At 39.0% G+C, this 26,392-nt stretch overlaps 1 protein-coding gene across 1 annotated transcript in view; it reads right to left on the reverse strand.

Annotated features, from left to right (window-relative positions):
- LOC135205258 (uncharacterized) overlaps positions 1-22,850 on the reverse strand; it is a 108,495-nt gene extending 85,645 nt beyond the window's left edge. The window contains exons 1-8 of the mRNA XM_064235608.1: positions 22,686-22,850; positions 8,697-8,755; positions 3,983-4,094; positions 3,539-3,721; positions 2,831-3,066; positions 2,378-2,581; positions 1,201-1,342; positions 204-470 (exon numbers count right to left, since the gene is read on the reverse strand). Coding sequence (XP_064091678.1) covers positions 204-470; positions 1,201-1,342; positions 2,378-2,581; positions 2,831-3,066; positions 3,539-3,721; positions 3,983-4,094; positions 8,697-8,755; positions 22,686-22,737 — 1,255 coding nt within the window. The 5' untranslated portion in view covers positions 22,738-22,850. The remainder of the gene's footprint in view (positions 1-203; positions 471-1,200; positions 1,343-2,377; positions 2,582-2,830; positions 3,067-3,538; positions 3,722-3,982; positions 4,095-8,696; positions 8,756-22,685) is intronic.
- Positions 22,851-26,392: the final 3,542 nt, after the last annotated feature.

Raw genomic sequence — 26,392 nt, forward strand, 5'->3', positions numbered from 1 at the left:
ACATGGCACATCCACCCTCCTCCTGCAAACCTGTTTGTCCATTCTGGGTGGGGTGGGGTCGGTAGGGCAGCGCTGGGTTCCAGTGCAGCGTAGCACGCGCCGTCAAGCACGTTCTTAATAAGACGTCTAAATCCTTTTGATCTATCGTCTACGAAATCAGTTCAGTCTCAAATGAAAGATTAATTGCTTTTAGCTTTTATAACTAGAAACAATTGCACCTACGCCACTCACCATCTTGGTAATGTTGACGCTGGAGACGTTGTTGTAGGCGTATAGTACGACTTCGTACAATCCAGCTCCCGCGAAGGTATGGACCAGGGGCCTGCGGAGTGAACCCGTTGCTTCAGGACCCGTGTCATTCCTGAGGTCAATATAAGTTGAGGGGCCTTTGTCGCCCCATGAAATGGAGCCCTGGACATTTGTCGGCAACTGAGCGTCAGAGGTGATTTCGACGTAAGCCGTTGCATTTCCTTCAAAAACAAATGAAAGAACGTTTTACTTACAAAGACTAGTTAAACGCTGATATAATGTAAATCTTGCGTATTAGTCGAATGCTTTCACAACAGCACAAACAAAATATCTGACTGAGATAGTGTGCGTGTTTGTCAGCATGCACAAGGGACCTGTCTCAGGTCCCTTGAAGGCAAATCCTCACTGGGACAAGAGCAAGTACGTATGCTCAAAACTGACTTTGTCATTGGACCTGGGTGACTCAAGGGCAAGTTATTACATACAGTGAAAGTTATGAGTCCACGCAAAGTTGACTTTTCCCAGAGAAAAATTTAGCCCACAATACAGACCATCACCAACCTTGATAACTTTGGCATTAATCTAAGTGCCAAATTGCTTCAGTTATATTTCTGAAAGCATTAACATAACCTACCACAGTAATTAGCTCTGGTGGGTGGTCTAGTTAAAATGGTGACTTTAATAAATGCCGAAATAGTTTACTGATAAAATTCTTCCCCCCATAATTTTATAAGGTAAAATTATTATGATAACTTCAGCAAATTAAACCAATTCACAAGGAACTAGCACACAGGGCCCATTGACTTGAAATTCAAATTTCCAGAGAATGTTGGTTTCAACATCTCACCATAGATCCCACACTGCAGCAGTAACTGATCATGATGCGGAGTCCCTAAGAAAGGTTGAAATGGGAAGAGAAAGAGATATCAAAATGGCACAAAGCCAACTCACCAGGAGGGAAGACAACCATCGACGGCATTTCCAGCTTGATCTCCCTGCTCTGCAGAGCTGCTTCCACGTCAACCTCGATCATGTAAGGCTCAGAGACGCCTGCTGGACCCGATATTTCTGCTGTGACTTCATATCTGCCGGGCTGAGGAGGAAGTTGATTACTAGACGTGTTAATTACAGAAGCCTATTCAAGTTTTCAAGTCAATCTGAGCGGAAATGGGTTTTCCAAAAGACTAACATCTCCGGCTGACATAAGGCCTGATTTTTGAGACAAGAACAGTACAGCGAGGCTCTTTTAGGCCTATACTCGACATTTCAAAAACTATTTTTATCAAATCATAATTTGCTTTGAATGTTATTTTCATAGATTTTGCTCTTTTTACTAGAAACAGTAGAATATAAATTAAAGTTCTTCAATAACTTGGAGGACAAGAAAAACAGCTAACCCAGAGAATGAAACCTAGGCAAGATAAGGTCTGTCATATTCATACCATGCCTGTCCATTAAAATACTACTTCTGTTGTTTTCAAAGGACCTATTACACAAAGAATTTAGTCCCTTGTAAAGTAAATGCTGTTAAATGTCAAAATTTTCAAAATGACAGAAAGCTATGATCATTGGTGAAATCAGTTTAGTTTGTAGAAAGATATATATTAGAAGATAAGAATGAATGATAATCAGACCTTTGTAGAGTCAGATATAACAATTTCAAATATGTGAAAGTGTCACAATGGTGAACCAAAGCTTATCAGGTTTATAGAAGGAATGAATAAGCACTTTGATCGCAATTACTACTGCCTGCGTTTTGAGCTGATGGTAAAATTCATCTGTAACTGAAGGTGCACTCAGCTGCAATGACATAGACTGTGGAGGGTTACTGTCAAACCCAAGCAAGCAGAATGTAAAAGGAACAATAGCCTCATTGTTGTTAGAATGAGCAAATTGTTTGCCAGCAGAACAGTTGCTCTTGTGATCTTTCCTAGATTGTGACCCTCAAGGGTTTTAACCCAGTATGTATCCATCTTTGTGGTGTATTTAGCACAAGGCCGTTGGAATTACCATAACAACACAAACAGAAGACTGTAAATATCGTAAAGGTAAAGACCCCAAGAAATATCGATCCTAGGTAACGACCCCTGAAAACCCTTGGGGGTCACTATCTAGACTCAAAACAAACCTTCCGGAACTCGTAGGGTATCTGACGTTGCAGACTCCGGACGACTTCTTCTCCGACCTTGAGAATGTACATTCTGGCAATTCCGCTTTCTGCAAAGAGCTCGAACACCACTGGCTTTCCAGAAGTGAGGGTTGATGGTGCCAAGGATCCCGCGTGGTCCTTGATGGTAACATTGTACAAAGAGAGCTTTTCTGTTGTGATCACCTGATGAACATAGAGCGAAAAGGAGATCACATTGTCTAACAAAGGCAAATTTTTAGTTAATAATGGAAAAAGTATTTGCTCTCAACCTTCAGGCAAAATAACACATGCCATATTTGAATTATATTTCTACTCAAGTCACTAACTGGGGAAACAGTACTGTTCAATTTAAGTAATACATTGACTAACTGATTTTCTAAATAAATGAATAAAGTAGCAGAAAATGTTATACATTACTTCTTGTCGACTCACCGTCCGATTTAACTTAACCAGAGACACTGGATTACGAAGAGTCAAGGTCACAGTGAAATTTTGCGACTCGGCATACGTGTGTTCTTCAGTCCATGAAGCTGCCCCGGAGGACCCAGGCAGAGTGCCCTGGGTCAAATTTAAGGTAGTCATTTGCTCATCACCCCAGGAAATGAATCCCACGACCATAGTTGGCAACTCAGTTGAGTCCGTTATTGTTATCAGTGCTGAGATGTTTCCTGTTTGGAAGATGATTTATACCTGAAGTCACTAGAAGGGGAAAAGATTGGAGTGGAAGAAACAATTCATAAAGAATTCAAAGTAGTGGAAAATAAATCATAGAAATATTTTTGGTAAATCTGTCACATTTGTGATTTTTAAGGCCTAATTGATGTTTATTCAGGAGTCAGTTGGTTAGAATGTTTGGAAGAATACAGAAGAATCAACTAGAATGATAAATTCCAGAGGTTAAAAAAGGTGGGAAATGGCGGTATCTGGTATCTGATACCAAAGATGGCATAATATACAAAGCCATGTAATGCTGGATGTGATAATGTACTGCGTGATACAAGATCTCATGGGAAATTTCTGAATAGTAACAGGAACAATTCAACTGCGAAAAATTCATAGCAATTAAACTGAATACAATAGAATGTTGGTGTGAACTGAACCTTAAATAACATAAGTTCAAACTAGTTCTTTGGTCTTTACCAGGTGGAACAACCACCGAAGACGTAACTGCAAAGAGAACGTGCGCATTTGCAATTGGACGATAGACCCACACGTAGTCGAAAAAGTTGGCCGTCTGGTCACCGCCCCAGGTCAGATGAACAGATACATTATGTCGACCCGTCTTCTCCATTTTGTGCACGGTCATACCAAAGACAGGAGTCTCTGCAAGAATGAGAGGAATGTTTTCGATTCTTGCTTAATTAATCTTGGGTTTAGTTTGTAGGATGACCTTCTCATATAGCCAGAGGTAAAGTATACTTCAGGGACATGAAACAATCTCTCAGTAAGAGTGGGATGTTCCCGGCTAGGTACTGTGAGTCTGAGTTAGGTTAAGTGAGGTTAGTTTAGGTTGAAGTGGTACATGAAGCATCATAATTAATTAATGGTCCATCAAATGCATTTCCTGAACCATCTTAAACTTACCAGTGACTTGCATCTCCTCTATAACAGTACTGTCTACGTGAAATGTTAAGTGAAAATCTGGTACTTTATTGTCCACTTGATATGTGATGGCCGTCTGTTCACCCAGTTTAATCTGAAATGAAAGAAAATGGGCCAAACATTAGCTGAAAATGAAAACAGAAGTCAGGTGGATGTGGTCTTGGGGATTGGGAGGGGCTTTGTAAAGATGGGGAAAGTGTGGCTTGTGAGAGTTTGTTGTTTTTGACTGAGCTAGCCTTTTGCCCGCATGGGCTCTTGCTCATAGAGCAGCCCGTAAAGCCGAGAGGAGAGAGAGCGTGGCAGTTTGGTAGAGGGAGGCTGCGGTTGTGGGACGTCCAAGTCTGTTATTTCGAGTGTTGTTCTCTTAGGGTTGTAGTTTGCTTTGGAATTAGTGCCCTGTACTGAAGTCTAATATGGTGAATTCTTGGTTATACATTTTTCGTGTTATTTTAATCTGCAATGAAAGAGAAAGATACCCAGACAAAGGTTAAGAGGTAAAGCTGCCTGCAGAATCGTCATAGCAACTCCCGCTTCTTTATTTAAACTTTTCCAAGTTCTCTGATTGCTTGCTTCTGAACTTCAAATTCATCAACACTGTCTTATATTCAGATGTGGGTGTCCTGGAGATTTCATCTCGCTTTACTTGGTGCAAAAACTCCATTACTTTATGGAGTATTTAATACGGAGGTTAGCTGCATGCAGGACTTTCCATATATCCAAAGAGGATATGTAACTGCTAGAGAATTTTGTTGCTAAATCCTTAATAAATATCATGACATCTGTATTTGATGAATCATTTTCTTAAATACATTTTTTCAAATCTTTCTTGTTTGTCTGCCCTGAGTGGGAGCTGGGTAGGCAGGGGATTGGGAAGGTAGTGGAGACATGATGGGCAGTGCCAGGTTCCAACGCAGCGTAGCATGCACCAATAAGCTTGTATTCATAATATTGTCAATCTAGTAAATATACATTATTTATGCCGTATATTTAAGAATGTGCTAACCTAGCCACCTGGGGGGCAAACAAGTCCTTATGGGTGCTGGTCCCAAGCCCGGATAAATAGGGAGGGTTGGTGTCAGGAAGGGCATCCGGCTGTAAAAATCTGTGAAAAAAAAAATGGAATGAGCCGAAATATGGAAAGAGGTAATGCTAGGGCCCTAACTCTGTGGTAAGTCGAGGGCTACTGCATCAGGAGCAGGTGCAGATAAAGAAGCGAGCTCACATTGGGTTTAGAGTATGTCAGCTTAATATTGGGTCCATGACTGGGAGAGGTAGAGAATTGGCTGACTTGATGAGAGCAAAGAAAGTAGATGTTATGTGTGTGCAAGAAACGCAATAGAAAGGAAATAAAGCTAAAGAGTTGGGTGATGGATATAAGCTATACTATAGTGGAGCAAATATACAAGGTAGAAATGGAGTTGGCATAGTACTGTCTAGTGAACTGAAGAATTCAGTGATAGAAGTGCATAGAAAGAATGACCGTATCATCAGACTGAAGATATGTTATGGAGGAGAGACTGAATATTATAAGCGCATATGCGCCACAAGTTGGTTGCACAGAAGAAGAGAAGGGAAATTTCTGGAGAGACATGGATGGAATAATGCAAGAACTGGAAGAGCATGAGAGGGTGATAGTTGGGGCAGATTTGAATGGCCATGTCGGAAGTCAAAATGAGGCGATTGGTCGGGTGCATGGGGGCCATGGAATTGGGGAGAGAAACCCAGGAGAAAGTGTAGTGGACTTTGCTGTGTCATTCGACATGGCAATAGTAAACACATTCTTTAAGAAGAAAAGGGAACACCTAATAACATATAAGAGTGGGGGAAGATGCTCCCAGATAGACTACTTCCTCATTTAAAAAAAAAAAACTACTTCCTGTATAAAATAGGATAAAGCTGGTGGAGATCAAGAACTGCAAAGTTATTCCAGGCGGCCATGTAGCCCCCCAACACAGACTGTTATGTATGGATTTGAAGTTAAAAAGGGAAAGAAAAACCAAAGCTAAATGGATAAGGAAAATTAAATGGTACAAATTAGAGAAGGAAGGGGATAAGAAGAGGATATTGATATAGGGATTGAAGATGCTCAAGAATGGTGGGCACGAAATGCAGCAGTAATAAGAAGGCATGGAAAGGAGCTGCTAGGAGAGACATCTGGTATCATATGGGAAGAAAAGGAGAGTTGGTGGTGGGATGAAGATATTGAGAAAGTAGTAAAAGATAAGAAGGAGGCAAAGAAAAGATGGGAAGAGTCACAGTCAGTGGAAGACAGAGATAGGTTCAGAGAGAAAAACAAGGTGGTGAAAAAGGTGGTAGCCCAAGCTAAAGCAAAGTCGTATGATGATGTGTATAATGAGCTGGGGACAAAGGAAGGATTAAAGAAGATGATCAAGCTATCAAAGACTAGAAATAAGAGCACCAGAGATATTACACATATCAAACAAATAAAAGATCAAGATGGTGTAGTACTTAGAAAGGAGGAAGACATTGTGAAGAGATGGAAAGAATATTTCGAAAAGTTGTTAAATGAAGAAAATAATAGACTAATAAGAGAGGATGGGCAAGTGAACATTGGCATGGTAATGAGGTTTTCTAGGCAAGAGGTACTAAATGCACTGAAGAGGATGAAGAATGGGAAGGCAACCGGACCAGACATGATTCTGGTGGAGGCATGGAAAGCATTAGGAGATGAAGGAGTGGATATACTGTACGATCTTATGATAAAGATCCTTGACCAGGTAAAAGATACCAAATGAGTGGCGCGGGAGTATATTGATCCCAATTTTTAAAGGGAAAGGCGATGTCCAAGAGTGTGGTAATTAAAGGAGCATTAAATTGATGTCCCACACTTTGAAGATACTGGAAAGGATGATAGATGCTAGACTGAGAGAAGAAGTACAAATAGGTAAAGAGCAGATGGGATTTATGAAGGGAAGGGGAACAACAGATGGTATATTTTGTCTGAGGCAACTTATGGAGAAATTTGGGGAAAGGCAAAGGGACCTACATATGGTATTCATTGATCTTGAAAAGGCTTACGACCGAGTCCCGAGACAAGAGGTATGGAGGAGTCTGAGGGAGAAGATGGTGCCAGAGAAGTACGTGCGATTGATACAAGAGATGTAACGGAATGTATTTACCAGAGTGAGGAGCAGTGTTGGGGAGACAGGAGGTTTTGAGGTGAGAGTAGGATTGCACCAGGGGTCGGCTCTGAGCCCATTTATCTTTAACATAAGTGATGGATGTTATAATAGAGGAAGTGAGGGAGACAGTACCATGGAACATATTGTATGCGGATGATATTGTTCTGTGCGCAGAGAGCAGGGAAGATCTGGAAGTGAAATTGGAAAGATGGAGACAAGTACTGGAGGACAGAGGAATGAGAATAAGTAGATCTAAGACAGAATATATGTGTAACACCACTGAAGGGGATGATAGAAAAAGTATTCAGCTTGGTGGAGAGCAAATAAAGAGAGTTGATAAGTTTAAGTATTTGGGATCTTTTGTTAACGCTGAAGGAAGTATGGAAGAAGAAGTAAAACATCGGGTACAGGCAGGCTGGAACAACTGGAGAGCAGCCTCTGGAGTTCTTTGTAACAAAAGAGTGTCGCTTAGGTTAAAAGGAAAATTTCACAAGACGGTGGTAAGAACAGCAATGCTGTATGGTACGGAACAGCAAGCATGAGAAAAACAGAGCAGAAGAAGATGGATGTGGCAGAAATGAGAATGCTTAGGTGGATGTCTGGGGTGACAAGAGAGGATAGGATCAGAAATGACTACATAAGGGGGTCGACTAAGGTGGTGTAGGTATCAAAGAAGGGGAGGCTGAGATGGTATGGACACCTGTTGAGGAGAGATGAGGACCATGCTGGAAGACATACTATGGGGATGCAGGTTCAAGGAAGAAGAAGAAGAGGGAGACCAAGAAAGAGATGGAAGGACTGTGTGAGAGGAGATTTACATGAGAAGGGAATTGATGAGGCAGAAGCACAGGATAGAAATAGATGGAAACGGCTCATCCAAAACGGCGACCCCATATAAAATTGGGAACAAGCTGGAAGAAGAAGAAGAAGAAGATTTAAGAATGTGCTAGTTTCCTGTGGATTTGGCCACAAAACCTGAAACTGATATTGATCGCTCGCAAACAACTTTATAAAGACTATCTCATTCCCAGGAGAATGAACTGAACATCATCATTTTCCTATGTACTTAAAAACACTAAAGGAGTTATTGCGCAGGGCATTTTTTGTTTCCTTTAGCATCTCATTGCAAAACTTTATACAAAACAATCAATGCACTCTTCCTCAGTGATACAAAACTGAAGTCTGGCATCCTCACGTTCAAGGATAATTTCACTCGAGCAGGATCATCTGGAACTTTGGCTTTGTCTGCAGAAAAGTGTATAAATCTTTCCTAGATAGTGACCCCAAGGGTTTTCGGGGCTCGTTATCTAGGACTAATGTTCCTTGTGGTTCACTATCTTATGATATTTACAGTTTATGTTTTAATGGTCATCCCCAATGGGCTTGTACTAAACACGTCGCAAAGTTGGATACATGCTGGGTTAAAACCCGTGGGTGTCACTGTCTAGGAGAGATCCAGGTGTATTTTGTGCAAAATTTTCACCAAGAAGCAAAGGATGCACAGAAACTGATCCAGAGTGACACAGCCTTGAGGCTCTCTGTTTATAACTCACCTCTTTCAGAGCTATGGACCACTTGAAGTCTCCAGGTAGTGAACCAGCTGATGCGGAGCCTGCAACCAAAACAGATAAGGACTTAATACCGAGAAGTCAGCAAACACAGTGGCAAATACAATAGGAAAAACTTTGAGTAATAATGAAGCATCGTAGAAATTTTAATCTACATAGAATTACTCATTTTAGTTTTCTGTAATAGAAAAGTATTGAGATGGCTATTGGGTCCTTCTGAACTTTTTCTGTCTGCCTTCAGATCTTAGAAACTACCGAGGCTAGAGGGCTGCAAATTGGTACGTTGATCATCCACCTTCCAATCATCAAACATACCAAATTACATACTTCTAACTTCAGTAGCTTTTTATTTTATTTAAAGTTAAAGTTAACCATGATCGTGCATCTGGCAACGCCATAGGCAAGAAAGACCACTACCAAGCCATGTCTGAAAGTTACATGGGCCGCTGGTCCTACAGCATTAGACTGAGACTACCGAAAGTTAGAGCTGTTTTCAGTGGCTTTGATTTTGCGCTGTACAGAAAACTCGACTGCGCTGAAGAAACTTTGGCACATTTTTTTACTTGTTTTGCCTAATCAAATATTATTTCTAAAACTGTTTTACTCTATTGCTCCTGGTTCTGCTTTCACTGATTTTTCTACGAGATTATTCCAATCGCGAATCCCAGCAGCAATTTATTGTTATTCTCGGGTTGTGCCGATTTGAAAATGAAATGCTAATAACCAGGAAATATATCTAACAACATTTATGTCTACAAAATGACTTGAAGTTATCGTTCTTTTTATTGTTAGAAGCATAAGCCCCAGTTTGCCCCAAACCCCCACCCACACAAATGGAAAGGTAAACAAGGCGTGATCCGACCTCCAGCTTACTTGGGGCGTGACTAAAATCTATGGTCAAATAGACCGATGTTTCACCAACGAAAAGTAAAATAAATACGCCATATTTTATTAGATATAATTGTTCTGGACTGTTTAACATTATTTATTATTTATATTTTCATTCGAATAAATAAATCATTGATATCCTATTCTAAAATTCCTGTATCTTTAACTCAATGCAAAACACCTTTTTCAGACCTTTTTTGGCTTTTCCAAAGGGCTTTCCTACCCCCCAAAAAAACAAAAACAGCAACAACAAAGTTAGTTTGTAGGCTTACTCCCTGAGTGAGCAAAAAGAAGTGTCCAATGAAATAACAATAGTGTTGAAATGTTGAGCCATGGTTGCAGTGAGCTTGGAAACGCTACTTACTGTGTACTAATTGGTGAGGGGTTGACATGTCCCCTATCTATCTATTTATCTATCTATATATTATTATATATTGCTACTGTCAAAATGCATATTTCCCCTCTTTGACTGCATAAAGTATTGTGTATAAGATTGTGCAACATTTTTTCAGATTCCTAGATAGCTTAGAGATAGGATGTTTTAAATGTGTGTTCAGATTTTGCATAACATATAAAAAGAATATATATAGCGTAGAATGTAGAAAGAGAGAGAATATCTTTGTCCGTTCAAAGCTTCATTGTGTTTTGGGATTCTGTCATCACATATGATAAGGGACCTCTGCTTCGGTCGATCGAGTCGAGTACGTGTCTTTTTTTAACAGACTGGTCTCGTACGCGTATGTCTTTGCCGAGTGCCACGTGCAGATTACACATTTTGTATGTAAAGTTGCGTAAGATTTCGAAGCTTCTAGAAAGAATTGTTGCCCAAAACGTTTTGTGTCATCTCCTGTCCAGCTTCCGTAAGGGAGAAGTTTTTCATTCGGGCTTAAAGACTCAAACCGTTCACATCTCTCTCTCTCTCTCCCTCCCTCTCCATCGCATAGCACTTCTGACTTTGAAGTAACGTAACGATTTCGTACTTATTGAATGGTCACTCGTAATTTGTAAATTTCAGATTTGATATTTCTTAGAGTTTATTTAGTGTTATTTAGTGATTTTTTGTGTAATCTGAACAAACATTGTTGAGTAACAGCGCCTGGTTTTGTGAAAGTGTGAAACAAGCTGCAGCAAGAAAGAAAGAAATTGGTATACCAAAAAGGTAAAGTGTGTTATATTTTTTAGTTGCAACTAATAACTGATAGGAACAGTGGTTGGGTAAAAACTAATAACTGATGGTTACAAAGGTTTGGTGAAATTTCAATTTTTACACATTGCAAATTTTTGTGTTTTGTGTTTTTTTAATTTGAAGTGATTTTTATGTTTTGTGCATTTATTCATTTTCTTATTGAAGTGTGTGTTTTTATTGTATATTCTGTGTGATTAATACTTTTTGGCATTGTGGTATTGTCCACATTTTTCTGTATTTTCATTTGCATTCACAATTTAATTGACTTAGTTATTTTCATTGCTTAATCATTGCACATTTAATTAAATTTAACATTTGTGAATTAATTTGCATTTACTTAGAATTTTTTTTCAAGTTTTTTGTTGTTTAGCACTTGTGAATTAATTTCCAAATTTCAATTATTGCCTAACACTTTTAAATTTTTATTGAATTAATTTTCTTGAATTTTGTGATAAATTAATTTTGATTTAATTTTACTTAATTGATTCAAGAATTAATTAAACTTTACTTTGTTTGCTAGTAACAATAATTTTCCCTGATATTGTGAATTTCACTTATAAATTTTGAGTTTAATAATAAATTTTTGTATTTAAAATTTTTATAAGTGTTTTCATTTCTAACCAGTATATTTGCATTTGATTATATTGATGATAAGTAGAAACATAGAGTGGTGATTGATCTGTTTTCCTTCAATTAACTTGAAGTGACTTAGAACCAGGTAAGTATTTAGACTTCTGAAATCAGGGAAATACTTAGACTTTTAACATTGTTGATGGAGTGATGCCCTTTGATTAATTAAATTACTTACAAGATTACCACACACCTGTTTTGATGAACTTAGTCTGATTTTCTGCAATACTGGTAAGTTGTTAAGGGATCACTGTTGCCTTTAGAGTATTTAGTCGTTTAGTACATGTGATGAGGGTTCAGGTGTCTGGTTTTTTGGTGAGGTAATAATTGATGAATTGATGAATAAGTATATATATATATATACTATATATTATATATATATATATATATATATATATATATATATATATATATATATATATATATATATATATATACATATATATATATATATATATATATATATAATATATATATATATATATATATATATATATATATATATAAGCAAATACCACAGGAAATTGATAGGCAGACGTCGATACCAAGCGCTTTTTGCCTTTACTCAGGCATGTTCCTCGACAGTGCCTGAATAAAGGCGAAAGCTCTTGGTACTGATTTTCTGCCTGCCATTTTCCTGTGGTATTCGGTTATATAATGAAGTCACGTGCATCTGCTGTGATCTTTAAGCATGTATATATATATATGTGTGTATATATAGATATATAATATATATATATATATATATACATATATAATATATAGATATATATATATATATATATATATATATGTATGTATGTATGTATGTAAATAAATTCTTCTGTCAAAACAGTATGTGTCTCAAGTATAAAAGAGCGCCTCAGCGGCGTGGTTGGAATGGTATTAGCGTCCCACCTCGGTGGTCGCGGGTTCGATTCTCGGCCATTCCATTGAGGAGTGAGAGATGTGTATATCTGGTGATAGAAGTTCACTCTCGACGTGGTTCGGAAGTCACGTAAAGCCGTTGGTCCCGTTGCTAATTAACCACTGGTTCCATGCAACGTAAAAGCACCATACAAACAAACAAACAAGTATAAAAGGCCTATTAAACACTCTGGTTTAAAGCTAACGGCTATATTTCGGTGGACTAACTAAGGGTGGAAGTGAGACCACCGAAATATAGTCCTCAGCTTCAAACCAGAGAGTTTTAATGGGCCTTTTATACTTGAGTATGTATGTATGTATATCATATGTCTTACTTCCTGAGTCGAAGACCTATTATCCATCTTCACACCTTTCCAGTGTTGCGCCCTTATCAAACTCTTCTAAAAGCAGCATTGAATTCATTCCACCTTGTCGTCCTTATTCGTACCTTTTATAACTTCCTCGAGGATTCGTTGTCCTCAGGCAACTCCCCATACCTGTAGTTTCTTTTTCTTATTCTCACTGACCTCTCTAAATTCTTTCCTCGTTTCACTCCAGTACAAAGTCTGTGATTCTTGTCTGGAGGTTGTTTGGCTGCCGTACGTGCGTGGTGGAAGAGAAATTCTCGCTTACTCGGAGAGTCAGCCTACAAACTACTTTGTTGTTGCGGGGAGGGTTGAGTAGGAAAGGCCTATAAAGGTCTGAAAAATGTGTTTCGCGTTGAGTGAAAGATACAGGAATGTTAGGATAGGATCTTTAGGATTTATTTATTAATATGAGAATGTTAAAAATGAATAATGTGCAGTTTAAACAGTACAGAACGATAATTTCTAATAGAATATCGCATAATAATTTTAATTTTCGTTTCTGAAACAACGCTCTGTTTGACCGTGGATTTTGGCACGCGCTTCGTGTAAGATGGAGGTCGGGTCGCGCTTTGTTACTTATTGATTGAAGCAGTCAAATCTTTTGTGTCTACTTCCACAACCTTTATACAACCAGGAACTATATTTGTGAAGCTAACATTTTCTGACCTTCGAAGGAGCTTAGTTTTGTTTATGAGTATGACTGATTCAACTTCATTTTTAGCTATTATAATCTTTTTCGCGCCCGGGATTTCTTTCGAATGGTGCAGGTAATAAATAGCATACTAATACTAATCTTAAATAATGACTTAAGCCTTTGACATGAATTGTGACCTCAGTAATCCCTCGGTGGTGTTTTCATCTTTAATTTCGTATTCTTACGACCCGGAACTATGAAATGGTTCATGCTTACTACATATCTCCACCGCAAACGCATAATGTCAGGTTTTCATCTTTTTGTGTTGCAGTGTTTACTCTTATAAAAAAAAAAATGCGGCACGTACCTTTTTCGGTAATGATCTTGCAACAACGACATGCAATCGCTCTTTAACGAGGCGAGATGGCGCAATCTTTTTGTTTATGTTTCTTAAATAGGTAAGATTCGCAGAAGCGTAATGCTCATTAACCGTTTGTGTTTGATGGCCCGTGATAATGGTCCGTGTAACACTAAATGCAAAATAGCAATAAAGGAAAGGAATGGTTTGTTGAGTTACGGGTTCTTTCGGGTGATAAAAACTGGAAGAAAGGCATGCTACTATAAACGAGAGAGAGAGAGAGATAATTACTGTCTCGTGATCACGGAAGTTTAGTTGTGTCAAGCGTATGGAAAAAAAAAAATAAACAAAGAAGGAGAAATGTACGATTATTAGTAGAAGTTCTCTTTTGCCAAAAAAAAAGGCTGCCTGTTCGTCCACCATGACTCCCTCCCTGTGACCCTGTCTGTGTGTGTCTCTCTCTGACCTCTGGTGGGTCTGAGTTCAAGCCTCGCCATCAACCAGCTTTCGATAATGAGCCACAACAATGATTTCCCTTTTAGCTGTGTCGATGTTAACCCCCTTAACCTCCCCCCTCCACCCCTATTCCTCTAACAACGGCTAAGGGGAATACTGCTGTCTTCTGGACAAGGGAATCAATGAAATGAGGAGTTGGCTCCATCGGCTATGACTGATCATGGTGTGAATGCAAGTTAAGAAGGCGTAACGTGCCTGTCTAGAGGATGTGTTTCAGAGTCCTCTCTTCCAGTCCGGTCAGTTCAATGAAGTGAATCGTGCAGTCTGTAGAGCTTGGAATACCAAAAATCTGGCGAGCAAGGCGGGCGGTATCTAATAATAATAATGATAATAACAATAATATTAAACCAAACAAAAACTTCTTTCAGTTTTCTTCTGAAGATTGAAAAAGAAACCCACAAGATTAAGGTGTATAACGTGTTTATACTTATAAGTTTTTACATTGTATTTTACTCGACACTCTAGGTACTTTCAGGCCCTATCTGTGGCCCTGTTTCAAGAGATGTGTAGGTTGTCAGCCTGGGTCAAGGCCAGGGTTGCCGTTTTGAGGAATTTCGTCTATTAGTGTGGCTTTCTGGTGACATCTGGCAACCCTCCGTGGCTTTTCCGACCACAGGCCACGGCAATAAAGCTATAAAACATATCCTGCTTATTTATACAAATGAATTTTATTGACATCCTTTATTTTTCTTCGTCAAAAATACTTTATATTAAGCTAGTGACGTGTAGTTTTCTAACATCACGGAAAATAATTCTACATCGGAAAATACACATTCTAACCATTAAATCATAAATAAAGTAAAAAATTCAGATGAACTGCATATGGTAACAATGCTAAAAGCCAATGTTGTGAAGAAAAAACGGCATCACTGGCTCAAGGCCCAGCAGTCTTCTGGAACTTCTTCTTGTTGAGTCATCATTTATATGATGGCTGTTCTGGTTTCCTTGAGAGTTGCCAATCCCCTCTTGTCGCTCTGATATCCTGAGCTGATGGTCAATGGGATTTAACCCTTGTGGTAAGTGAGGGGTCACCAACAGTCTGTTGGGCAGAAAACCTAATTTCCAGGTCAGAAGGGTCAATCTTAGATTCTTTTAATATCAAAGCTCGGCTTATGGGATCTTCTGGGTATTTGAAGCCTATTGACATGAAACAAGCACACCGAAGTGACCACTGACTTGAAGTTCAAGCTTCCAAGGAATGTTGGTCTCAACCTCCCACCGCTAAAGACCCCCCCACCACTGCGGCAGTAACTGATCATGATACAGAGCCAGTGATTTTGTATCGCCCTAAGGGAGACACGAACCCTTCACGAAACTAACCACTATATCAGTGGACCAGCTGGTATGGTGTTTTTGCTTACTCGGGGAGTAAGCCTACTTTGTTGTTGCTGTTGTTGTTTTTCTTGATGTTGTTGTTCTTTGAAAAAAGTGTTTCGCGTTGAGTTAAAGCTGCAGGAATTTTAGGATAGGATATTTCTGATTAATTTATTAGAATGAAAATAAAAAAAAATAAATAATGTGCACATTAAAACAGTACATAACAATTATTTCTAATAAAATATAGCGTATTTATTTTAATTTTCGTTGGTGAAACAATAAACATTTTGACCATAAATTTTAGCACGTGGCCCGAGTAAGCTGGAGGTCGGATCTCGCCTTGTTCAACCACACATGCCAGAAGACTAATGACCTCTGTACTTTTCTTAATTAACGAAGTTGAATGGACTGGAATTCAGACGATATGTTTGAGGAAAACTCTGTGACAAAATCATGCGATCTGTGTTGCGTTATTTATTGGAGTTTTTTTCCATAGAGTATATTAAGTGATTCGTGGGATTACAATTACAATTCACATTATAGGTCAGATTTTTCTGTGTATTGCTGGATTTGTGTATTTATTTATTTATGGTGTGAATGAATCTATTTGCTTACATTTCTCTCTCTCTCTCTGACACACACACACATACACAAACATATATTATTTTATTTGTTGATTTATTTATATATGTACATATATACAATATATATTTATAAATATATATATATATATATATATATATATATATATATATATATATATATATATATATATATATATTTACAGTATATATGTCATACACACACACACACACTCATATATATATATATATTATATATATATATATATATATATATATATATATATACATTTATATATATACATATATGTGTGTATGAATGTCTGTATGCATCCATGTATATCCACGCTCGCTAGCGAATGGAAGTATACCAGATACACGGTTAACATCCAAATTCTCAACTGGGCCCACTGCTGTTTAATAAGCGGATCGCGACCGCCCACATATGAGTTTCGATCCCAACTCTCACAGAGTCGCTCCGTTAATAATTGAGAAAGTCTGGTCACGGAAAATTCTTGGCAAATGGGAGGAGAAATGTCGGAGTAAATGCCAAGCCCTGGGACGTATCAGGTCATTCAGCGCTGGAGGGGACGTCGAGCGTATATAGGTAGAAGGTTCGAAAGGTGTGAGAGGAGGAAAACCTCAAAACAGTTGCGCTATGAAACAATTTTTTTCTAAGAGAGGTTGGACAGTAAGATGGAAGGAAGAGGATACGAAAGGAGGTACAGTAAAAGGAATGAAAGGAGTTGCAGCTAGGGACCACGGGAGGGATGCTAAAAAGAACCTTAAGTAACGCCTACAGTGCAACCCGAGAGGTGCACTGACGGGAACTACCCAATCCTACAGGCAGGGAAATATTTCTGAAAAAGAACCGGAGGAGAAAGTATACAGGGAAATGAGTCAGTCGGTGGAAGAAGTAGAAAGTCTGAAGAAAGGTTGGAGAAAGTATCTAGATACTCGACATTGGTGGTGGAAGCTTTCTAGAGAAATTATTTTTAGAAAAAAAGAAAAAAAGATAAAGAAAACTCAAGGAGAAAGTAAGCCATAGAAATGAATTCACGTAGAAGATTTATAGAGAGAAAGTACAATAAATGCATTACAGAAATATGAAGGTGACTCAGAAATGATGATGCTTACCAGATAATGCTAGAAACTAATGGACCAAGTACTTTGGAAAAGATTAACAAAAGTGGAGAATGTATAACTTCTTTTTGCTTACTCGGGGAGTAAGCCTATTATACAAACTCCTTCGTTGTTGTTGTTGTTGTTGTTGTGTGTTATTGCTGCTGTTGTTCTTGTTTGGGGGAGTAGGAAAGCCCTATGGAAAAGCCTAAAAAGATCTGAAAAAGGTGTTTTGCATTGAGTTAAAAATACAGGAATTTTAGAATAGGATATTTATGATTTATTTATTGGAATGAAAATACAAATAATAAATAATGTTAAACAGTCCAGAACAATTATTTCTAATAAAATATGGCGTATTTATTTTAATTTTCTTTGGTGAGACAACGCTCTATTTGACCGTATAGATTTTAGTCACGCCCTGAATAAGCTAGAGGTCGGATCAAGCCTTGTTTACCTTACCATTTGTGTGGTAAGGTAAACAAGGGGCAACTGGGTGCTTATGCTTCTAACTATAACAAGAACGACAACTTCAAGTCATTTTGTAGACATAAATGTTGTTAGATATATTTCCTGGTTATTAGCATTTCATTTTCAAATCAGCACAACCCAAGAATAAAAATAAATGGCTGCAGGGATTCGCGATTGGAATAATCTCGTAGAAAGATCAGTGAAAGCAGAACCAGGAGCAATAGAGTAAAACAGTTTTAGAAATTATATTTGATTAAGTAAAAGAATGAAAAAAGTAAAAAAATACGCAATCGAGTTTTCTGTACAGCATATAATCAAGGCCGCCGAAAACCGATCTATCTTTTGGTGGTCTCGGTTTTAATGCTGTATGAGCCGCGGACCATGAAACTCTCAGCTATAGCCAGGTGGTGGCTGTCACTGTTGGGTTGCCAGATGCACGATCATGGCTAACTTTAACCTTAAATAACATGAAAACTACTGAGGAGGCTAGAGGGCTGCAATTTGGTACGTTTGATGACTGGGGGATGGATGATCAACATACCAATTTGCAGCCCTCTAGCCCCAACAGTCTTTAAGATCTGAGGGCGGACAGAAAGAAGTGCGGACGGAAAGACAAAACCATTTCATTCAGTTTTTACTTTAACCTTGAATAAAATAAAAACTACTGAGGCTAGAGGGCTGCAATTTGGTATGTTTGATGACTGGAGGGTGGATGATCAACGTACCAATTTGCAGCACTCTAACCTCAGCGGTTTTTAAGATCTGAGGGCGAACAGACAGACAGATATCCTATTACAGAAAACTAAAATTGGTATTGTGTCTTGAAAAATCATACTGTTATAAGAATAAGACCATTAAAGGCAAAGTTCTACCCTTGGATGGGATACCGCCATTAGCCGAGGATAACTTCGTGCAATAGTTTCACTTACAAACTAATGATGGGGTCCGCGATGTCACCAAGTTTCCTCGGGTAAAAAGGACACGTCACTTGTTACTTTTACGTGTTACTTATAACTTCTGGGAAGCCGATTGTTACTTGCGTGGAAGACGGTTAATGTGGGTGATGCTATGTTTCGCAAGGTCGCATGCAATTGTTGCTTATTATTATTCTCGGTATGACAACTTTCGACTTTATACGTGTATACGTATGTATGTTTGCATATATATATATATATATATATATATATATATATATATATATATATATATTATATATATGTGTGTGTGTATAATACACATGCATACATATATACTATATGTATATATATATATATATATATATACTATATGTATATATATATATATATATATATGCGTGTGTATGTGTATATTTGCGTATACATGCAAATCCCGTACACCCTCCAAAACATTTAATAATTAATTGAAAGCAACTGTAATATCCCTCTATCTTAAAAAAACCAGAGAGAGAGAGAGAGAGAGAGAGAGAGAGAGAGAGAGAGAGAGAGAGAGAGAGAGAGAGAGAGAGAGAGAGACTGGGAAGGAGTACGGAATAATGGAATGGTACTCTCAACAATTAAAAAAATGTACCAATGTTCATTCGGTGGAATCAAGTTTTCCCGTACAGCGTATGATCAAGGTCGACGAAAATAGATCTCTCTTTCGGTGGTCTCATTATAATGCTGTATGAGCCACGCCATGAAACTTTAACCACAACCCTATGGTGGCCTGGGAGTATATCGTTGCCAGACGTATGATTACGGCTAACTTTATCCTTAAATAACATACAAACTACTGAGAAGGCTAGAGGGCTGCAATTTGGTATGTTTGATGATTGGATGGTGGATGATCAAGAAACCGATTTGCAGCTCTCTAGTCTCAGTTGTGTTTAAGATCTGAGGGCAGACAGAAAAAAGTGCGGACGGACAGGCAAAGTCAGCACGATAGTTTTCTTTTCAGAAAACTCAAAAGGAAAAAGCCTATCAGCCCTCAAAAATATAGTTCACTCATTTTTTGTCCCACTAGATTCTTCAGGCTTGGTTGCGAACTATTTAGGCATTTCTGGAAGTAGGTTATGTTTCACCCATTTAAAGCCAATTTTGAAACTGCGACCCAATTCTGGCCTTGCAATAATGAGAGATAATCTAAAATCATATAGACATATGCAAGAAAGTTATTAAAAGATGTAGTACTGTACGACATGAATACAAAGATATAGAGAGAAATACCCCTTCTGAAATGGGTGGGTGGAATGTAGGCTGGAAAGGGACACCTCTTCCACATGAGGGGCAAATGCACGGCAGGCAGGCACTGTTACCAATTTTATGGGTGGAAGGCAATCACGAGTGTGGTCCAAGTCACAGGCTTGCCTGCCTGTGCCTACTGCCTGCTTGGACTGTTTGATCTGGTAATACTTTAAAAGCAAGAGAATTACTGGTAAATCCGAGTGCCTGTCGTGTCTTTCACTTTCGTGTGGAGGGGGCTTAAGTAGCAGGTCCCCTTCGATAACAAGGGTCCCTAGATAATTTGCAATGTTAAGTTAGCCAAGTGGCCCACTTTATATAAAAAAAAAGGGCATTTGAGCTTCTCTGGGAAGCAATAGAGGGTTTCCTGGCAACACTATAGACCAAAGATTACCTCTGTTACTTAAATTCATTTGATTCCGTTTTAGAATAGGACACATGACACAGTTCCTGCTGTCTGAAGCTCCTTGAAGACATGGAATCTACCCATGCCTCCGGAGATTTATAATTGGTTCCAGGATAGATTCCATGTCTCCAAGGAGCTCTACAGAACAGCAAGCGTGTTGTGTCCCTTCAAAATTAAGTGAAACGTATTTGGCCAATAGAGGCTATACCCTCTGAGTCTACTCTGATGCTTCACAGAGAGGCCTGAAGGCTCTGGTTATCAGAGGGGGCCTGCTATGTGTTTCCTGTAAGTGCCTGTAGGAGACGGAGGAGCCTTTTCTGCCCTGTGTGGCCTCCACCTATTCAAAACTAGCTGATCGACCCAGCACTGCCCCAGGTAATCTCCGATTGACAACTGATAAACTCTCTCTCTCTCTCTCTCTCTCTCTCTCTCTTGCCCATTCCTGTTAAGATAGTTACTTCAGTTACATTCCCTGGCATTTTTAACATTTTATAGGTTCACAACTTCTCGGCACCCATTCCTATTGGGGCTGAATTTGGACTTGAAGGGTATCGGGAGTGTCTATATTCATCCCAGCGCCCTTGAAAACTATGGATTTGACTCTGATATCTGTAGTTTTTGGTTATTTTTAAATGTCACCATCTTCCCACCCCTTCTCATGTCCCCTTCCTATCAGGGTTGAACTTGGACTTAAAGGGCATTGAGAGTGTAACTGTTCATCTCAGTGATCTTAAAAACTATGGATTAGGCACTAATAACTGTATTTGTTGGTTAGTTTTACATGTTATCTACTTCCCACCTCTTTTCACAAACCCCCTTCCTATTGGGGCTGAACTTCGACTTAAAAAGGCTTTAGGAGTGTCACTATTCATCTCAGCAACCTCGAAAACTATGGATTAGACACTAATATCTGTCACCCCCTTCCCACCCGGTCTTCCTATCAGGAATGAAATTGAATTTAAAGGGCATTGTGAGTGTCACTATCCAATTCAGTGACCTTGAGAACTATAGATTAGACACTAATATCTGGTATTTTCGGTAATTTTTGCATTCCACCCCCTTCCCACAACCCTCTTTATTCAACCAATGTCCAATTCTATTTCTGTTTTCAACATGACCCTTCCCGGTTTGATATTGACTTATATTTGAAATCTCATCACAATCGGTCGAGAAATGTCGATTTGTATAGCGTTCAGACAGACGCAAACAAACAGATATTTTCTCGTTTATATTTATAGATGAGGCATTTGTTTATTTTTGTATGCATATCATCTTGTATTATCTTTTTCAATACGTTTCTTGCATGTGGTTAATACTAAAATTCTGAATGATAATGATAATAATAATAACAACAACAACACATGTAAATACTAAGTTCCAGAGAATGGAATGCATATACGGCAGAAAGGGGGTCGACCGTGGACAAGAGACGAGTATAACAATATGCTAAGGAAAGTAACTGAATAAAAATAGAACGAGATTGAAATAAAAATGAATAAGAAGAAAATTATTCTTAAGATTACACAGGACTAAGGACTCTGGGAAAAATTATCTTCATACTCTGAGGAGGTATCTAGAAAGTGACCATTTGGCAGTGACCGTTTTAAATTAACAGCTGAATGAAATGGTTTTGTCTGTCCACACCTTTTCTGTCCACCCTCAGATCTTAAAAACCACTGAGGCTAGAGGGCTGCATACTGGTAAGTTGATCACCCACCCTCCAATCATCAAACATACCAAATTGCAGCCCTCTAGCCTCAATGGTTTTTATTTTATTCAAGGTTAAAGTAAAATCTGAATGAAATGGTTTTGTCTGTCCGTCCACATTTTTCTGTCCGCCCTCAGATCTTAAAAACCACTGAGGCTAGAGGGCTGCAAATTGGTAAGATGATCACCCACCCTCCAATCATCAAACATACCAAATTGCAGCCCTCTAACCTGAATGGTTTTTATTTGTTTTAAGGTGAAAGTTAGCCGTGATTGGGGAAACACAGAGGGAATCTTAGAATTCCATAATCTGGAAGTGATTCGTATGCATGATTGATCAAACAGAATTTGCGACCTCCGAACAGTCAGTGAATACAGAGGTCAGAGAATTCCGAATGCCAGAACGCATTTCGGTAAATTAATAAATCAATAAATAACTGGGTCCAACACACGATGAAATTATGGGAAAGCGGAACATTCCCTAAGATGCCTAAATAACCATAAAAGGGACCAATGTAAGTCTGCAAGAGGAAAACCACAGCCATATCTGCTCAAAAACCTTTATGGCAAAGAAGAAAGCTTGCAGTTGTAGCTGACCGATAGAGGACGCCTTCCTGACAGGCCAAAAGAATGCTAATGATTAAAAAAAATAAAAATGACCTAATTCGTATATCATTACTCACGCAGCCTAGCGGCGATCATGACGCAGAAAGTGGTGAGTACCGTAGGTAGCATTTTAGAAAGGCGGGTGTGAGCCCCATGCGCCTGCCTACCGAAGGCGGGGACGAAGGTGGTCCTCTCGGAAGTGGTGAGTATAGGCGACTTGGGGAGCTATAGTGCCAGCAGCCTCAGCGACCTCGCTCACTGGCGTCAAGTGCCGTACTGAGCTACGAATCATCAAGGGACGACCAGGTAAGCACAACGAGGAGCTCTGTTAATTGCTTCGGGAGCTGTTGGTTTATTTAGTATCGTTATTGGTTTATTTTTTTTTCCTTGTTAATTTCTGTTCGAGTTACCCTTGGGGCTTTTAATAGTTTCCTTTGGCAAGAATAGCATAAACTGTTTTCAGTTTTCTGTGAAAGAAACCTATTGTAATGGCTTTGGCTGTCTTTCTGCACTTTTCCTGTCCGCCCTCAGATCTTAAAAACTGCTGAGGCTAGAGGGCTGCAAATTGGTTAGATGATCATCCACCCTCCAGTCATCAAACATACCAAATTGCAGCCCTCTAGCCACATTGGATTTTATTCTATTTAAGGTTAAAGTTGGACATAATTGGCGTCAGGCAACGCTATAGGACAGGCCATCACCGGGCCGTGTCTGAAAGCTTCAGGAGCCACGGCTCATACAGCGTTATACACTGTGCATAAATCGCGATAGTCGAAGAAACTTCGGAGTATTTTTTTTAAGCATCGGTATTGCTTTTTTTTTTTTTTAGCTCTCTGTTCGAGTTATCCTTAGGGTTTGTTATATTTTCCTTTGGCAAGAATAACATAAACTATATTTTATTATTTCAGCGCCAGAAATGTATATATTTTTCATACTTTATTCTCAATTCATGGAAAGGATACTGGAACTCTCAATCACTTTGATAAGCTTTGGGAACAGAGGAATTAAAACGAAAATATTTTGGGAATCATTATAAAATGGCTCTAATATGTAAATACTTATCGAATTGTTGAGGCTCTTTTATGGATTTGAAAGAGAGAAAGAGAGATTAAATTTAAATTATAAATTTTATAATTTTTGGATTATAATTTTAAGCAGATAATAGATATGCAATTATTCAATACTGATGTTTATGTTGAGGTTCTTACAAAGCTGAAGTGCTCTTTTCCAACGATGAAGTTCGAACCAGTGGCCACAGAAAAATCAAGGATTCTAATGGGGGCGCCCATGAGATGAAGAGGGTTGGGTATCACTGCTGTGGCTACCCTGTCAAGCCAGCGCTATCTTGGGCGCCCTCTTCTCTTCCCTCCAAACTGTGCAAATAAACCCCCGGTGCACTGTAGGCATTACTTAAGGGTCTTTGCAGTGTCCTTTATTTAGGCCCCTAGCTGCAACCTCTTTCATTCCTTTTACTGTACCTCCTTTCATATTCTCTTTCTTCCATCTTGCTATCCACCCCTTCCTAATAATTGTTTCGTTTTTCTCCTGTAACGCCTTTCAACCCTTCTCCCTTTCAGCGCTTAGTGACCTCGTAGGTCCAAGCGCTTGGCCTTTGTGCAGAATTCTGTATTCTATTCTATTCTATATAAGTAAATCAAGATGACCTTTCAATCTCTTCACATGACCGAACAACCTCTCATTGATGCTCCATCTTTACTGCATTTCCCCCACACTCATCACTGTTCATTTCAAATAAACTGTGCGATCTGCTTATGGCAACAGTTTCCGCGTAGTTTCCCTTCATCATGCGTCCAACATTTCAGTTGGTTCGGTAATGTCTCGAAGCATCCCACCATTTGGTGAAGGTCTTTTCTCCTCTGTGGAGCCAAAGAAAAACGATTCAATATATATATTATATATATACATGAGTGATCATTTTGAATCATAATTATTGTAATGATCAGACCAACGGCGATAGTAGCAAAAGGGGGTGATCAAATATCTTGAACTAGCCTCGTGTGTGAGTCTGTGTGTGCAAGTTTATGTGTGTGAATTCAATAGTGTAAACCCCGTAGGCTCTGGCAAGAAAAACTAATAACGCGTCATTTGAGGCGTGCAAAACCCGTAGATTTATTCGCTCTCCGTCGCGTGACCCTGATAATGATGACCTACGAGGAACATAAAACATTCGAATGATCTCGAGTCATTTCTGCCGAATGGCCACTTATATATACGTCACCTTCGCGCCTAACAGCACGGACGGACATGACGTGGTGGCCCCGCCCCCTCCTCCCAACGACCACGCAATACAAATGGGACAGGATTCCGGGACATTACAGCTGTGTGGCCCTTTTGCCAGAAAGATCGTCACTTCACGTCTTGCAATGGGGACAAGTCAGGCGAGGCGTTGGCGGCCCAGTGCTTTCAATTCGCGCCTTCAACCTTGATGGATCGCCTACTCCCCTCCCCCCTCCCCCCACACGACGTGCAGGCTATCCCAGACGCACGATCATGGCCAACTTTAATCTCAAATCAAACAAATACCACTGAGGCTAGAGGGCTGCAAATTGGTACGCTGATCGTCCAGACTCCAACCATCAATCTTACCAAATTGCAGCCCTATAGCCTTAGTAGTTCTTATTTGAAATATGGTTAAAGTTAGCAATGATCGTGCGTCTGGCATTGCTATAAGTGCCAACAACACAGGCTACCACCGGGCTGTGATTGAAAGTTTCATGGGCCTCTCCTGAGAGCTCCATGCAGCATTATACGCTGTACAGAAAACTCGATTTCGCCAAATTGACGTATTTTCAACTTTTCCTAGTTTCATTCCTAGTGACAAAAGTTGAAGATGATTTTGCCTCAGAATCGAAAAGATTCATTAGGGACTATATATATATATATATATATATATATATATATATATATATATATATATATATATATATATATATATATATATAAGTATACAAGCATTAAGCTACAAATGTCTGATATCCTATTCATTCTACCTCGGAATTAATATATTTTCATATGTTAACCGAAGGGGAATTTTTCAATTGATAATAATTTCGTCCTCTCGTGGATTCCAACCAGTATACAGAACGATTAATCAAAGATCCCTAAATACAATTTGCTTCAGCGCAATGAAATTGTAGTATTACGATGACATCCAAGGAATTAACGACAAAGAACAAATTTAGTTAATTAGGTAGGAAATTGTCATTCCTGAATCCAGCCATAAAACTCACATTTCAGAAATGCACGGACGAAGAATCATTCCAGTTCCTCACGTTCCTCGCTCATTCTCTGCTTCGTCTCGTCGTAAAATCGAGTGAAATGTCTCTCCTGCGAATATTTTGGGCTCCTTAAAATATTATCCCCCTTCGTTTCTGTTTCGTGACTAGAATGAAACCATTCTGTCACGAGTCAAAAATGCGCCAAAGTGTCTTCGGCGCAATCGGGTTTTCTGTACAGCGTCTAATGCTGTATGAGACTCTCAGCCACTGCCAATGAAACTCTCAGCTGCTGCCCATGTAACTGTCAGTAACGGCTCTGTGGTGACCTGTGTTGTTGTCGGTGCCAGAAGCCTGATAATGGCTAAGTTTAACTTTAAATAAGATATAATAAAAACTACTGAGGCTAGAGGGCTGCAATTTGGTATGTCTGGATGATCAATCTGCAGCTCTCTAGCCTCAGCAGTTTTTGAGATCTGAGGGCGGACAGGAAAAATAAATATATTAATATCTCCATGTTCCAGACACTCCCATTCTGATTCCTTAAC

This window comes from Macrobrachium nipponense, chromosome 49, assembly GCF_015104395.2.
Source record: "Macrobrachium nipponense isolate FS-2020 chromosome 49, ASM1510439v2, whole genome shotgun sequence".
Lineage (NCBI taxonomy): Eukaryota > Metazoa > Arthropoda > Malacostraca > Decapoda > Palaemonidae > Macrobrachium > Macrobrachium nipponense.